A 17,139-nucleotide genomic window follows, 5' to 3' on the forward strand; every position below is an offset into this window, starting at 1 on the left:
GGCTAAGTGACAGGAAACAGAGAGTAGTGGTGAATGGTTGTTTTAAAGACTGGAGGAAGGTATACAGTGGTGTTCCCCAGGGGTTAGTACTAGGACCATGGCTTTTTTTGATATATATTAATGACTTGGACTTGAGTGTACAGGGCACAATTTCAAAATTTGCAGATGACACAAAACTTAGAAGTGTAGTAAACAGTGAGGAGTATAGTCATAGACTTCAAGAGGACCTAAGCAGGCTGGTGGAATGGGCGGACACATGGCAGATGAAATTTAACGCAGAAAAGTGTGAAGTGATACATTTTGGCAGGAAGAATGAGGAGAGACAATATAAACCAAAGGGTACAATTCTAAAGGGGGTGCAGGAACATAGAGATCTGGGGGTATATGTGCACAAATCTTTGAAGGTGGCAGGACAGGTTGAGAAAGTGGTTAAAAAAAACATACAGGATGCTAGGATTCATAAATAGAGGCATAGGTTACAAAAGCAAGGAAGTTATGTTGAACCTTTATAAAACACTGGTTCAGCCACAAGTGGAGTATTGTGTCCAATTCTGAGTACTGCACTTTATGAAGGATGTGAAGGCCTTAGAGAGGGCACAGAAAAGATTTACTAGAATGGTTCCAGGGATGAGGGACTTCAGTCATGTGGATAGACTGGAGAAGCTGGGGTTGTTCTCCTTAGAGCAGAGAAGGTTGCGAGGAGATTTGATAGAAGTGTTCAAAATCATGACGGGTTTAGATGAAGTAAATAAAGAGAAACTGTTCCTATTGGCAGAAGGGCCGAGAACCAGAGGACACAGATTTAAGGTGATTGGCAAAAGGACCAAAGGTGACATGAGGAAAAACGTTTTTACGCAGCAAGTAGTTATGATCTGGAATGCGCAGCGTAAAAAGGTGGTGGAAGCAGATTCAATCGTGGCTTTCAAAAAGGAATTGGATAAATACTTGAAGAGAAAAAATTGCAGGGCTAAAGGGAAAGAACGGGGTCATTGGACTAACTGGATTGCTCTTCCAAAGAGTTGCCATGGGCTCGATGGGCCGAATGGCCTCCTTCTATGCTGCAACCATGCTATGATTCTTTGTTCCTTCACAAAATAAATACATCTTGCCGTGCGATGGCCGAATTACCACAATGGTCTCCATGCGCTTCAATGAAATTATCCATACATTTCAGTTCTTCAGGGACACCGTATTGTCATGTCTCTGAAGTCGTTGTTAACCTTCTTCAGTTTTATCCTCCAATTTTCTCCACTCCTTTCCTTAGCACATTGGTTCTGTCACTACAGTACAGCTCCATGGCAGCAGCCATCCTCCACCACTTCATGCAACTAGACATTTTTCATGTGTAAGCCATCAGAGTAAGCATCAGCATGCTATTCAACTGTGGAGGGCATCACAACTTAGTTCAATCCTACCCTCACTCAATTTCCACACATGCACACTTCCAGCATGGGTTGCTGTGGAGCATTCAGGAGCAGGAACTCTGCAGAACCCAGGGGTGCTGCAGCCAGGCAGTAGTCCCTCTGCCACTGCCCCGGCTAAGAACAGCTAACTTAATACAGATTAAGCATCAAAAATAAGACCTTCCTAGTCTCTGTGACTCAGAGATGGTGATTTTACTATTGGTGGTGCATCTCTTGTAAATTGTAAATCTATACAAGAACTATCATTTCTTGCCTTTAATGATTACACCCTTAGATCTTCAGTTATGAACATTCTTAGATTTACTATCTCCTGTGATCTGAAATGGAACTCCACTTCTCTTCCTTTGCCGAAGCTGCCTCCAAGAAGCTCGATTTCTTCTCTCAGGCCAAATGTTTCTTCTCCCTTTGACAGCTATTGACTCTCTATAAATCCCAAGTCCATACAAGATTTGGATGTTGCTCTCATGTCTGGAAAAATTCTTCAAATCCTCTGAAACACCTGAACAAGATACTAGGAAAATAATGTGGTATGATATCTTTTTCTCTGTTACAATCTTTCTTATTTCCCTCAGTTGTATTGATATGACCAGAGTTCCTCTGAGCTTTCATCTCCTGTCCCTCCCTAAGCTATAAATAAGCCATCCTATGCACTATTCCTCCTCCTACATCTTCAAATTCATCATACTTTTTCTATGCTAACTCTTTTTTTTTTACAGACCCTCGAACAAGTCTCCTACAAATGCAAACTTAAAACCCAAGCTTGTTGGCACCGAATTGTTACTTCATGATTTACCTCATCGCCTCTATTCTTTTCAACCTTATATTTCAACTTACTTTTTTTTAAGTTTAAAAAATTATTGCACAGCTAAAACTGATGGGATAAAAGTCTCCTGTGTCTGTGGCTGTAAAAGTCTGTGTGAAAAACTTTGGGTGGTGTCAGTTCAGTTCATCTCTCTTAGATAGGCTCAGTTGGTAACACTCTCATATCATTTTTTTTATTCATTCATGGGATGTGGGCGTTGCTGGCAAGACCAGCATTTATTGCCTAATTGCCCTTGAGAAGGTAGTGGTGAGCCGCCTTCTTGAACCGCTGCAGTCTGTGTGGTGAAGGTTCTCTCACAGTGCTGTTAGGTAGGGAGTTCCAGGATTTTGACCCAGCAATGATGAAGGAACGGCGATATATTTCCAAGTCAGGATGGTGTGTAACTTGAAGGGGAACGTGCAGGTGGTGGTGTTCCCATGTGCCTGCTGCCCTTGTCCTTCTAGGTGGTAGAGGTCATGGGTTTGGGAGGTGCTGTCTAAGAAGCCTTAGTGAGTTGCTGCAGTGCATCTTGTAGATGGTACACACTGCAGCCATGGTGCGATGGTGGTGGGGTGAGTGAATGTTTAAGGTGATGGATGGGGTGACAATCAAGCGGGCTGCTTTGTCCTGGATGGTGTCGAAGGTTGGAAATTCAAACCCCACTCCAGGAATTGAGCACATGACCTAATATATTTAGATTATGATATTTCATTGCAGTACTGAGGGAGTGCTGCATTGTTGGAGATGCTTTCTTTCAGATGGATATGTGAGCTCTGAAGTTGTGAGACTGTTTCCAGTTTGGAGTTGTGCATGACAGGAGTGCCGATGAGAGAATCAGGCACAGAGATTATTATGCCCAATTTTTAGTGCTACTGAATTTCTGCCCATTGATTTTGATGACATGAAAATTTGGAGCAGGCTGAATCAGGTTGGCTGAACTCCATGCCCAATTCTTCAATCAACACTCTTGTTAAGCAAGATTCTGTGTTGGGAGTAAAGTCTCGCAAATTTAGGGCTACAGTGTTTTGCTGCTTACTTCAAAACTAACCAAGGAGTTTTCTGCACATATATTTTTTCATTCTTTACAAGGAAAAAAACAAGAAAACGTTTCTAATTAATGCCTTATTTTCTCACCAAGAGCAGATAGAACAGCTCCTGTCCAAAACAGCTCTCCCATGACAGCAGGGATGAACAACAGGCCACCTATCCGTTCACCATAGAGGTTCTGAAAGGGGTCCAACATGGTCACATACTTCTTTGTACGCATTGGTTTAGCGAAAAACAAACCGCCTGCAAAAATGTTATTGAAGAACTACTTTGTTACATAGGATTCCTTTGTTTTATAATGACAATTACTGGCATTACTGTATTTTGCAAATATTTGTGATGCAAACAGATAAGTAATAAATAAAGTAAGCATGCCATGCAGTCACATCATCCATGGCATGATGATACCACTCACATAGCTAAAGTGATTGCCTGTGTTGCTATAATACCACTATGTCACTTGGGTGTGATGGCACAACTGTACAGCAAAAAATAAAATGATGCACCTCGACTCTTCCAGAACTGAGTGGATGAAATTTCCTCCATAAAACAGTAATGATTCTCCTTTGAGTGTGGAATATTGTGGGTAGCAGGAGATCAGGTTTTAAACCATTTTTATCCAACATTCTGTAACACTTAGAAAAGATGTATGTCGAAATTTGGTGTATGATGTTATAAATTGTCATGTGATGCTATAATTCCTTTCAGAAATGTTTTACTTAAACTTAAATGGTTTCAAATGAAAATATGACATGTTGCATAATTGTTTTACTCAGGATGACGTCTTCACTAGTTTCTATCTGTATTTTGTAAAAAAAACCTATAAAATGTCATTAAAATACAATCTAGAAATTTTAATATCAGCATTCAAAGGTTAATATGCTGCAAGGAAACATTCTCTCCAATAAAATATATTGGAAGGCAAGTGTCACGTTTCAAGATTTTTGATTATTTGACCTATGAGGAATTTCAAACAATTTACATTAAGATGTTGCTATTGTTAAATTTCCCTCACAAGAGATTAAATCTACAGAACACACCCATTTGGGGAATGCAAATTAAGTCCAGCAGAAACATTTGTCTGGGATGGCATTTCTTACTTTCCGTATCAACTTGAGATAACGGGATTTGTTAACCCTAGTATTCCAGTAAACATTCACACATGTGATGTTGGAATTGTTTCATTCAAGTGTGCCCAGCAGAGGGTAGCTGCCAGGAGTCCACACCGAGGAGGATGGAAGCAGGTTTAATTGGCAGCTAAATTGGCCAATCTTCTGATATGGAGAGCTGGAGGGAGTTAAAGGAAAACAAATATTTGGTTTTCTGTCTAGCTGGGATACAAAAATGAGTCTACAGTGATCTGTAATGTAAATCAGACACAGAAGGTAAGAACTCCCTTTGCAAGTTTATTGCTGACTAGTTTCAGTGATTTGCTCGTCAATAAAGTGCTATTAGCCTACTAAACAGGGGTAGCGTGGTGTACTTTGTTATTTTCTATGTTATAAGGAGCATTATGAAGTAGATAAAAATTCATTGTACATTGTTCACTCACATATACATGCAAAATAAACCTGCTTGTTGGCTTACAATCAATATTATCTCACTAGAGTACTGATCAGTCCACCTACTTGAAGATAGGAGAAATGTATGTGGGAGCATGTGTGAAATTGCAGTACAGTCCCCACCACTTATAGCGGGCGAGTTGGTGTCAACACGATTTGCCCGCTATATGTGGTGAATGCTGGAACCAAGAAAGCCACGGAGGTTTCCCCGATTACACTACCTACACTGCTCTTTTCTGATTAAAATGAAGACTGAGAAATGTGATGTATCCCATCTCCCCACACAGCACCAAAGTGATAAAAAGCATTCTGTAATCACTCGCTGTCTCATTTCTATGCTTTTTCCAGTTACGTGCTAACTTCACCAAATGTTTCTGAACCTGTCAGCGTTTAGGACTATCCAATGTTTAGCTGCTTGTTTTAAATTCATCTCACATTTGCCCTGCCTCACAGACTTCTGAGACCTATATCTGTAACCATCAGAAGCTTCGGCATATTAACGTGTTAAGTTAATTTGCAAGCATGACACTTTGCTTTGGGGACTCGGGATTCTCAAGCCCGTGCGAAAGCGTCGATGCCGGGGGTCCTCTGGTACAGGCAGTTCCGATTACAGAGAGTGAGTTAGACTTTAAATGTAAATTTTAAACCTGTAAAACAGCCTGGAATTTGTGACCAGGATTTTAAAGAAAGAGATTGTGCGAACAGCTGCTGCACGGCCTGAAATAGCCAGCGCGCTTAATAGGAACCCAGAATCATAGAATCATAGAAAGGTTACAGCACGGAAGGAGGCCATTCGGCCCATCAAGTCCGTGCGGACTCTATGCAAGAGCAATCCAGCCACTCCCACTCCCCCGCCCTATCCCAGTAGCCTTGCAAATTTTTTCCTTTCAAGTACTTATCCACTTCCCCTTTGAAGGCCACGATTGAATCTGCCTCCACCACCCCCTCTGGCAATGCATTCCAGATCCTGACCACTCGCTGTGTAAAAAAGTTTTTCCTCATGTCACCTCTGGTTCTTTTGCCAATCACCTTAAATCTATGTCCTCTGGTTCTTGACCCTTCCGCCAATGGGAACAGTTTCTCTCTATCTACTCTGTCTAGACCCTTCATGATTTTAAATACCTCTATCAAATCTCCTCTCAACCTTCTCTGTTCCAAGGAGAACAACCCCAGCTTCTCCAGTCTATCCACATAACAAAAGTCCCTCATTCCTGGAATCATTCTAGTAAATCTCTTCTGCACCCTCTCTAAGACCTTCACTTCTTTCCTAAAGTCCGGTGTCCAGAACTGGACACAATACTCCAGTTGTGACCAAGCCAGTATTTTATAAAGGTTCATTGTGACTTCCATACTTTTGCACTCTATGCCTCCATTTATAAAGCCCAGGAACCCAAATGTTTTTTTAACCCCTTTCTCAACCTGCCCTGCCACCTTCAACGATTTATATACATGTACTCCCAGATCTCTCTGTTCCTTTACCCCTTTTAGAATTGTGCCCTTTAATTGATATTGCCTCTCCTCATTCTTCCTACAGAAATGTATCACCTTGAATTTTTCTGCGTTAAATTTCATCTGCCACGTGTCCGCCCATACCACCAGCCTGTCTATATCCTCTTGAAGTCTATCATTATCCACCTCTCTGTTCACTACACTTCCAAGCAAATTTGGAAATTGTGCCGTGTACACCCAAGTCCAAGTCATTAATACATATCAAGAAAAGCAGTAGTTCTAGCACCGACCCCTGGGGAACACCATTGTATACCTCCCTCCAGTCCGAAAAACTACCGTTCACCACTACTTTCTGCTTCCTGTCACTTAGCCAATTCTGTATCCATGCTGCTAATGCTCCCTTTATTCCATGGGCTTTAATCTTGATGACAAGCCTATTATGCTGCACTTTATCAAACGCCTTTTGAAAATCCATGTACACCACATCAACTGCATTGCCCTCATTTACCCTCTCTGTTACCTCATCAAAAAACTCTATCAAGTTAGTTAATTTGCCTTTACCAAATCCATGCTGGCTTTCCCTAATCAATCCATACTTGTCCCGGATTAATTCTGTCCCGGATTATCATTTCTAAAAGTTTCCCCACCACTGAGATTAAACTGACTGACCGATAGTTGCTGGGTTTATCCTTACACCCTTTTTTGAACAAGGGTGCAACATTCGTAATTCTCCAGTCCTCTGGCACCACCCCTGTATCTAAGGATGTTTGGAAGATTATGGCCAGTCCCTCCACAATTTGAACCCTTAATTCCTTCAGCAACCTAGGATGCAAACCATCTGGACCGGGTGGCTTATCTACTTTAAGTACAGCTAGCCTTTCCACTACATCCTCTTTATCAATTTTTAGCCCATCCAGTATCACAACTACATCTTCCTTTACTGAGGCTCTGGCAGCATCTTCTTTCTTGGTAAAGACAGATGCAAAGTACTCATTTAGTACCTCGGCCATGCCCTCTGCCTCCATGAGCAGATCTCCTTTTTGGTCCCTAATTGGCCCCACCCCTCCGTTTACTGTTTACGTGCCTATAGAAGACTTATGGATTCCCTTTTACGTTGGCCGCCAGTCTATTCTCACACTCTCTCTTTGCCCCTCTTATTTCCTTTTTCACTTCCCCTCTGAGCTTTCTATATTCAGCCTAGTTCTCACTTGTGTTATCAACCTGACATCTGTCCAAAATCCAGAGCTCGATCTCCGCCAGCTGACGTCACTTCCTACACCTGTGGTTGTATAGGAACAGGAGTAGGCCATTCAGCCCCTCAAGTCTGATTGATCATTCAATGAGATCATGGTTGATCTGTATCCTAACTTTATTCACCCGCCTTGGCTCCAAATCCCTTAACACCCTTGGCTAGCAAAAATCTATTGATCTCAGATTTAAAATTATTTAATGAGTTAGCATCTACTGCTTTTTGTGGGAGAGAGTTCCACACTTCTACCACCCTTTATGTGAAGAAGTGTTTCCTAACTTCTCTCCTGAATGACCTGGCTCTGATTTTAAGGTTATGCCCCCTTCTCCTAGACTTTTCCATTCGCGGAAAAAGTTTCTCTCTATCTACTCCATCAATTCCTTTCGAAATCCAGAGAATACAAGCCTAGCTTATGTGATCTATCCTCATAATCTAACCCTTGAAGCCCTGGTAACATTCTGGTGAATCTGCGCTGCACTCCTTCCAAGGTCAATATATCCTTTCTAAGGTGCGGTGCCCAGAACTGTACACATTACTCCAGATGTGGTCTAAGCAGGGCTTTGTAAAGCTGCAGCAAAACTTCCTCCCCTTTATATTCTGGCCCTCTAGTTATAAAGGCTAACATTCCATTAGCCTTTTTGATTATTTTTGTACCTGACTACTACATTTTAGTGATCTGTATACATGGACCCCTAAATCTCTTTGGGCCTCCACTGTTCCTAGCTTTTCACCATTTAAAAAATACTCGGATCTATCCTTTCTTGGTCCAAAATGGATGACCTCACACTTACCTGCGTTGAAATCCTTCTGCTACAGTTTTGCCCACTCATTTAATCTGTCAATGTCTCTTTGTAATTTTATGCTCCCATCTACACTACTTACTATGCCGCCAATCTTTGCGTCATCGGCAAACTTGGATATATGGCTCTCTATTGTGTTATCTAAGTCATTAATAAACATGGTGAATAGCTGAGGTTCCAGCACAGACCCTTGTGGGACATCACGAGTCACTTCCTTCCAATTCGAGTACATACCCATTATCCCTACTCTCTGTCTTTTATCGCTTAACTAATCTTCTAACCAGGTAAATAATTTTCCTCCATTTCCATTTAATTTTAGCTAACAGTCTCTTATGAAGTTTAAGCAGTGCCTTTTGTAATTGACGCCCATGGTAATGACAAATGGTCAGCATCATTTGCCCGATATCAATGGCTGACTGGGATGAGCAGGGACGGTGTAAGTGGTGGTGACTGCATCAATTTCATACATTGATGGTTTTATTCTTATAACCCTGTGTCATACTATTGTAAGACTAGATATTGGACAGTGAAGGTGAAGTCCTGATTGTAGGATAAGCTGGTCTGCTTACAGCGTATCCTGTTGATGTTGAACCCAATGCAGACTTGAAATTTGTAACAGCAAGCTTCAAAAAACAGGTAGATTACTTGTCTTCAATTCAACTTCCATATACAAATAGGACTTCCGTCCAGCCCAAAAGAGTCACTCACATTTAGAGATGCCATCCCTTTAAATTTCTTTCTTTTGCAGTTTATAATATCACAAGGTAGATACAGAGAGGCCATTCAGGCAATCTAAGCTCATCTAAAAAATGTATTTACTTCTATCGCATCATCATACTAACTCTTGAATAAGCCTAAGATTTTAACCTGTTACTCTACCAGGAAGACCATTTCAGATCTAAATCACTCGGTATAAAGATGTTCTTCTTGACATTTGTTCTAAACTTTCCTTTCACCTGCTCTAACCTATGCCCCTTTGTTCTAGTATCCTGGAATATCTTGAAGTACTGCCCCAGATTGTTTTCCAGTCCCAGTTTCTCATGTCTTTCCTTATAATTCAATTCTTTAACACCAGGGGTCAGCCTCGTGGTTACTCTGCATTGCCTCCATGCCTTGAACGTTTCCCTTGTCTTGAAAACTGAACACAGTACTCAAGGTGCAGTGACCAGGACACTGTACAGTTTTAGCATATCTTCTGACTTATACTCAACTGCTTAGCAATATAAGTAAGCATTCCATTCATTTTGCTTATTGCTGCTCCATGATTTGACATGTTAAGTGCCAAACCTACTATCATACCCAGATTCTTTTCATTCATTTTTGTCACCAATGTGTACTAACTTACACTGAACTGTAGTGAACTGCACTGATTTGCCCAATTGCAGATTTTATCAAACTCCTTACATACATGCTTGGCTGCTTCATCGGCCTCAACAACTCCTCCTATCCCTTCCAGTTCTTTTTCCTGGTTTTCTATTTAATATTTTTAATATCCCTTACTCCTTCTACAATAGTGTTTTTGTTTCTATTCCAACAGCTTAATTGATCCTCCTCTCCCTCTCTATTAGAAACATAGAATCATAGAAAGGTTACAGCATGGAAGGAGGCCATTCGGACCATCGAGTCCGTGCCGCCTCTATGGAAGAGCAATCCAGCTAGTCCCACTCCCCTGCCCTATCCCCTAGCTCTGCAAATCTTTTCCTTTCAAGTACTTATTCAGTTCCCTTTTGAAGGCCATGATTGAATCTGCCTCCACCACCCCCTTGTCAGTGCAATCCAGATCCTAACCACTCGTTGCGTAAAAACGTTTTCCTCATGTCACCTTTGGTTCTTTTGCCAATCACCTTAAATTGGCAAAATGTCCTCTGGTTCTTAACCCTTCCGCCAATGGGAACAGTTTCTCTCTATCTACTCTGTCTAGACCCTTCATGATTTTGAACACCTCTATCAAATCTCCTCGCAACCTTCTCTGTTCCAAGAAGAACAACCCCAGCTTCTCCAGTCTATCCACGTAACTAAAATCCCTCATCCCTGGAATCATTCTAGTAAATCTCTTCTGCACCCTCTCTAAGGCCTTCACATCTTTCCTAAAGTGCAGTGCCCAGAACTGGACACAATACTCCAGTTGTGGCCGAACCAGTACTTTATAAAGGTTCATCATGACTTCCATACTTTTGTACTCTTTGCCTCTATTTATAAAGCCCAGGATCCCGTATGCTTTTTTAACCATTTTCTCAACCTGCCTTGCCACCTTCAACGATTTGTGCACATAAACCCCCAGATCTTTCTGTTACTTTATTCCTTTTAGAGTTGTGCCTTCTAGTTTATATTGCCTCTCCTCGTTCTTCCTACCGAAATGTATCACTTTGCATTTTTCTGCATTAAATTTCATCTGCCACGTGTCCGCCCATGCCACCAGCCTGTCTATATCTTCTTGAAATCTATCACTATCCTCCTCACTGTTTACTACCCTTCCAAGTTTTGTGTCATCTGCAAATTTTGAAATTGTGCCCTGTACACCCAAGTCCAAGTCATTAATATATATCAAGAAAAGCAGTGGTCCCAGCACTGACCCCTGGGGAACACCACTGTACACCTCCCTCCAGTCCGAAAAACAACCATTCATCACTACTCTCTGTTTCCTGTCCCTTAGCCAGTTCTGTATCCATGTTGCTACTGCCCCGTTTATTCCATGGGCTGCAATCTTGATGATAAGCCTACCGTGCAGCACTTTATCAAAAGCCTTTTGAAAGTCCATATACACCACATCCACTGCATTGCCCTCATCTACCCTCTCTGTTACCTCATTCTCAAACCTACACTTTCCCCATCCTGTATTAATTTAAATCCTCCCTCACTGCTCTATTTAGCCTCTCCACAAGGATATTGGTCCCATTTTGGTTGAGGTTAAGGCTGGTCCTTTGGTATAGCTTTCCCTTGTTCCAGAAATCATTCCAATGCCCCAAAAATGTGAACTCTGCTTTCTTGCACCAGCCCTTTTGCCATGCATTGTCCTTCCGAATCTTCCTCTGATTAACCTATCCAGTGCACAATACAGGAAGCAATTTGGAGGTTACCACCATTGGCGGCCATGCCTTCAGCTGCCTAGGCCCTAAGCTTTGGAATTCCCTCTATAAACCTCTCTGCCTCTTTACCTCTCGCTCCTCCTTTAAGATGCTTCTTAAAACCTACCTCTCTGACCAGGCTTTAGGTCACCTGTCCTAATATCTCCTTAAGTGGCTCGAGGTCAAATAACGCTCTTGTGAAGTGCCTAGGGAAGTTTTACTACGTTAAAGGCACTATATATATATGCGCAATTTGTTGTTGTTGTTGTTATCACCCGAGATGTCTTGCTTTTCAGTCTAGCACCTAACTCCTTAAACTCCTTCTGCAAGACCTCAAATGTATCTCTGTCTATGTCAACGTGGACTACAATGTTTGGCTGCTTCTCCTCCCTCCTAGAAGTTATTCCATCTGTTCTGTGATTTCTTTCACCCTGGCACCAGGGAGGTAACATATCATTTGGGACTCCTAGTCATGACTACAAAAAAGGCTTTCTATAACATGATTATAGAATCGCCCAATATTACCATTCTCCTATTTTTGTCGTCGGAAAGAAGTTCAATGATTTAACACAAGTGGTCAAGGTGAGTGAATCCAACTGTCAAGTGGCATCTCCTACCACTAGCCTCATCCACTGCTCCACGCACGACACACCCCGTCACCCACCCACCAACAAATGCTTTCCATCCGTACGCAACGCTGCACATCGGATGCTGCATCTCACCCTCACATAGTACTACTCATGTAAGCCACACATCCACAACTCACAGGTCACAAATTCTGGCAGCTATTCGACCATGACAGCCACATCACCCAAACTTCTTGCAGGATACCCACTGATGCACTTCACTCTGTCTTGCAGGAGAAGGTGGCGCATAACAGCCAGCAGCACGAAAGACCTTGGGGAGCACCTACACGTCCTCACCCCCATGGAGGAGGCAGTGCTGGCGATAATTTGGCGGGCCTTCGCTGCAACTGTGGCCACTGGCGGTGCTGGAAGGATCAATGATGAGGGTCCCTGCATATATAATCCTCCTTCTCGTTTCGCACTTCTCCCTCATCCCACAATCTTTTAAGACTCACGAGCTGCAGATGGCGTCTTACTTTCTCCTCTCCTCACTCCACAACTCAACCCGTGTCCCTTTGACATTGCAGATACTCAAGAACTGGATCCGGCAGGAGGAGGAAGACAATGGTGATGAAGCCACACCATCACTTGATCTTACACTTGCAGCCACCAGCTCAGATACTGACACTACACGCAGTGCAGTCTGAAGCCGGGCCCTCCCGGCCCAGAGCTGCTCGGGGTCATTCTCTATGGCCATCTGCATTATGCACCTCAATTGAAGGTCAGCAGCCTTCCAACCACTGGGGATGCACCTCATAAGGGCACTAGGAAAGGAAAAGCCACACGAACGACAGGCACTAAAGGAATGCACAGGGATGAATAGTATAATGTTGTTTACATCATTTCATGTGTTAATTTATAAATTTGTATTTGAAGTTGCAGTCGGTGGTGGTTTTTATTTATGCGATGAGCTGCAGGAGGAAGCAAAGTGTAATCATAAGGAGGACGATTTGATGGTCATGTGGGAGAGAAAAGGTGAGGAGTGTAGGACTGTTGGTGAATTGAGAGGTGTCGTTGAGGTTACTGATACCGTTCATTAATAAGGTGAGCACGCAGAGCCCTGGCAGACAGGGCCTGTGCACCTTGTTGCCTCCTTACCTCTTCCTCCACTTCCTCCACTTCCTCCTCCTCCTCCACCTCTTCTTCCTCTTCCTCTGCCTCTGGCTCAGGGTCTCGCCGGATAGGTGGTGACAAGGGCTGTCTTCTCGTAAGGGCGAGGTTGTGCAATATGCAGCATATAACGATGAATCTTGACACCCACTCCGCTGAGTACTGCAGGGTTCCTCCAGAAAGGTCCAGGCAGCGGAAGCGTTGCTTTAAGATGCCTATGGTGTGCCTGATGATGTTCCGTGTGGCCGCATGGCTCTCATTGTAGGCCTGTTCCGCACGTGTGCATGCATTCCTGACCGGAGTCATGAGTCATTTCATGAGGAGATAGCTCTTGTCGCCCAGTAGCCAGCCTTTGACTTGCCGTGTCGGTTGAAAGATAGGTGGCACATTGGACTGCCTCATGATGAAGGCGTGGTGACTGCTGTTGGGTAGCGGGCATTGACCTGCATGACGTACTGTGTGTGATCGCACACCAGCTGCACATTGAGGGAGAGGAACCCTTTTCTGTTCATGAAGATGGCCAAGTTGAGATGTGGAGCATGTATGGTAATATGTGTGCAGTCAATGGCACCCTGCACCATGGGGAAGCCTGCAATGTGAGCAAACCCTTGTGCTCGCTCATGCTGCTTCACTCTGTCAAGCGGGAATGTGATGAATCTGTTGCGCAGCTCGTACAGTGCCTCAGTGACCTCCCTTATGCAGCAGTGCACTGCAGACTGCAAGATGTTGCACATATCACCAGCAGCAGCCTGAAAAGACCCAGAGCCATAAAAGTTCAGCGCTATGGTTACCCACACAGTCACTGGCATTGTTGTTTTTGCCCTGCTCTGAGGCTGCAGTTGTGGCTGCAACAGTTGACAAATCTCCGTCACGACCTCTTTCGTGAACCGCAGCCGTCTGATACACTGATCTTCGCTCAGGTTGAGGTAAGAGAATTAGTCCCTGAAGGCCCTCATTGGATATAGCCTCCTCCTCCCTATCCTCGCAGCTTGACCTGCTCTGAGAGGCCTCTCTGCATGCTCCCAGTTGTACTCAATGCCCGGCGGAAGCCCGAGCAGGTTGGCAGACACCTTGTTCAGCACACTGTTTGAAATGCCACCAACAGTAATGCAGGACCTGCCAAACTACTCCCTATATAATATTGCAACTTTCTCCAAGTATAGGAAGCTTCATCAAACACGTACAATTATATCAGCAGCCGGAATAACTAGAATCATAGAATCATAGAAGTTTACAACATGGAAACAGGCCCTTCGGCCCAACATGTCCATGTCGCCCAGTTTATACCACTAAGCTAGTCCCAGTTGCCTGCACTTGGCCCATATCCCTCTATACCCATCTTACCCATGTAACTGTCCAAATGCTTTTTAAAAGAAAATTGTACCCGCCTCTACTACTGCCTCTGGCAGCTCGTTCCAGACAGTCACCACCCTTTGAGTGAAAAAATTGCCCCTCTGGACCCTTTTGTATCTCTCCGCTCTCACCTTAAATCTATGCCCCCTCGTTATAGACTCCCCTACCTTTGGGAAAAGATTTTGACTATCGACCTTATCTATGCCCCTCATTATTTTATAGACTTCTATAAGATCACCCCTAAACCTCCTACTCTCCAGGGAAAAAAGTCTCAGTCTATCCAACCTCTCCCTATAAGTCAAACCATCAAGTCCCGGTAGCATCCTAGTAAATCTTTTCTGCACTCTTTCTAGTTTAATAATATCCTTTCTATAATAGGGTGACCAGAACTGTACACAGTATTCCAAGTGTGGCCTAACTAATGCCCTGTACAACTTCAACAAGACATCCCAACTCCTGTATTCAATGTTCTGACCAATGAAACCAAGCATGCTGAATGCCTTCTTCACCACCCTATCCACCTGTGACTCTACTTTCAAGGAGCTATGAACCTGTACTCCTAGATCTCTTTGTTCTATAACTCTCCCCAACGCCCTACCATTAACGGAATAGGTCCTGGCCCGATTCGATCTACCAAAATGCATCACCTCACATTTATCTAAATTAAACTCCATCTGCCATTCATCGGCCCACTGGCCCAATTTATCAAGATCCCGTTGCAATCCTAGATAACCTTCTTCACTGTCCACAATGCCACCAATCTTGGTGTCATCTGCAAACTTACTAACCATGCCTCCTAAATTCTCATCCAAATCATTAATATAAATAACAAATAACAGCGGACCCAGCACCGATCCCTGAGGCACACCGCTGGTCACAGGCCTCCAGTTTGAAAAACAACCCTCTACAACCACCCTCTGTCTTCTGCCGTCAATCCAATTTTGTATCCAATTGGCTACCTCACCTTGGATCCCGTGAGATCTAACCTTATCTAACCTTAACTAATCCAGCAACTAAACTGCAACACTTGCATGATCACTTTAAATAGCACTGGTGGGGTAGTCCTCCAGGCCACCTAAGACCTGTTCAGCTGTGCAAAGTTAAGACAGTGCGTTGGCTGGAGCGTGGAGTTCAAAAATCGCACCTGTCCCTTTAAATCAGCGTTGTACACTGATCTACCGCATATTCTCCCTACTTTACATGGTGCCGGCGTTCGTTATCTGCGTGCGCGCGAACGCCTTTACCCCAAGATGGCGTCTGGCGCACATCATGCTCGAAGTACATGCACATTTCAGAGGCCACTTTCGGAGTTTAGGGGGCTGTGTAGCACCTACAAAATGGGCGTTGCGCGGCCCAATTTAGCCCCCTATGTGTTTTTAACATATAAAACATATAAATCACTAATGTTTAGATTAGGCATCTTAATACATATAACCAGCTCACTCTTATAGAAATTAGATTAAGCATTAACACATAAAGAGCTAAAAAGACAGAAACGGTCAAATTAAACTACCCATAACGCAGAAGGATATAATTCAATAAGGGAAGATCCCAAGAATGCTTACATTGCAAGTCTGTTGGGAGGCTGGGAAGAAAAGCCAGACTTTGATAAGAGAGGCCTAGACATTCCATAGTCTGGAACAAGTGAGATAAAAACAGGCAGCTGTGAACAACAACTCATGTGTATGTGACCAGGCTCTCCATAATTCAGGGGGTTTTAACTCTTGAATTTTTGTAAAGGTTCAGGACGCAGATCCATGAGCTACTTTGCTCTACCCAAGGAAAGAACGGGGTCATTGTCATATCTTTTCATGCATGCTGTTGCTTGAACATTGAGTATACTATGCCTATGTTAAGACTTGTTGTCACACGATAAACCGACAAGTTGCAACCAAATTTGGTGTCAGATTTGAACTTTCTTACAATAAGTTCCTCTTTCCTCATTCCTGGGATGAGAGGGTTGTCCTATGGAGAGAGATTAAGTAGAATGGCCTGTAGGCTTTGGAGTTTAGAAGAATGAGTGGTGATCTCATTGAAACATATGAGATTCTGAGGGAGCTTGACAGGGTAGATGCAGAGAGAAATAAAAACAGAAAATGCTGGAAAGGCTCAGTAAGTCAGGCAGCATCTGTGGAGAAAGAAACCGAGTTAACGTTTCAGCTCAAAGGCCTTTCGTCAGAACTGGAAAATGTTAAAAGAGTTAAAGTTTTTAACCAAGTACAGAGCCAGGGAAAGCGGGGGAGGGAGTGGAGGGGGGAAATAACAAAAGGGAAGGTCTGTGATAGGGTAGAGGCCAAGAGTGATTAAATGACAAAAGGAATGATGGTGCAAGGTAAAGTGGATGGTAATGGGACACGTAAAGAAACAAAAGATGGGTCTGGAGGAGCTGTGAATGGCAACAGCAGAACCATTACCAGCAGTGGCTGACCAAAAAAATGGGAGCAGTGGTTATGATGTGAAGTTATTGAAATCAATGTTGAATCTGGAGGGTTGTAAAGTGCCTAAACGAAAGTTGAGGTGCTGTTCCTTGAGCTTACATTGAGCTTCATTTGAACAGTGTAAGAGGCCGAGGACGGAGAGGTCAGAGTGGGAGTGGGACAAGGAATTAAAATGGCAAGCGACCGGCAGGTCAGGGTCACATTTGCGGACAGA

The 17,139-nt window shown here is 43.4% G+C and overlaps 1 protein-coding gene across 1 annotated transcript in view; it reads right to left on the minus strand.

Moving 5' to 3' along the window:
• The window catches only part of LOC137322508 (high-affinity choline transporter 1-like), a 71,185-nt gene that overhangs the window by 36,370 nt on the left and 17,676 nt on the right, over nt 1-17,139 (minus strand). The window contains exon 3 of the mRNA XM_067985435.1: nt 3,361-3,516. Within this exon, the coding sequence (XP_067841536.1) occupies nt 3,361-3,516 (156 nt within the window). The remainder of the gene's footprint in view (nt 1-3,360; nt 3,517-17,139) is intronic.

The sequence above is a fragment of the Heptranchias perlo genome, chromosome 6, assembly GCF_035084215.1.
Source record: "Heptranchias perlo isolate sHepPer1 chromosome 6, sHepPer1.hap1, whole genome shotgun sequence".
Classification (NCBI taxonomy): Eukaryota; Metazoa; Chordata; class Chondrichthyes; order Hexanchiformes; family Hexanchidae; genus Heptranchias; species Heptranchias perlo.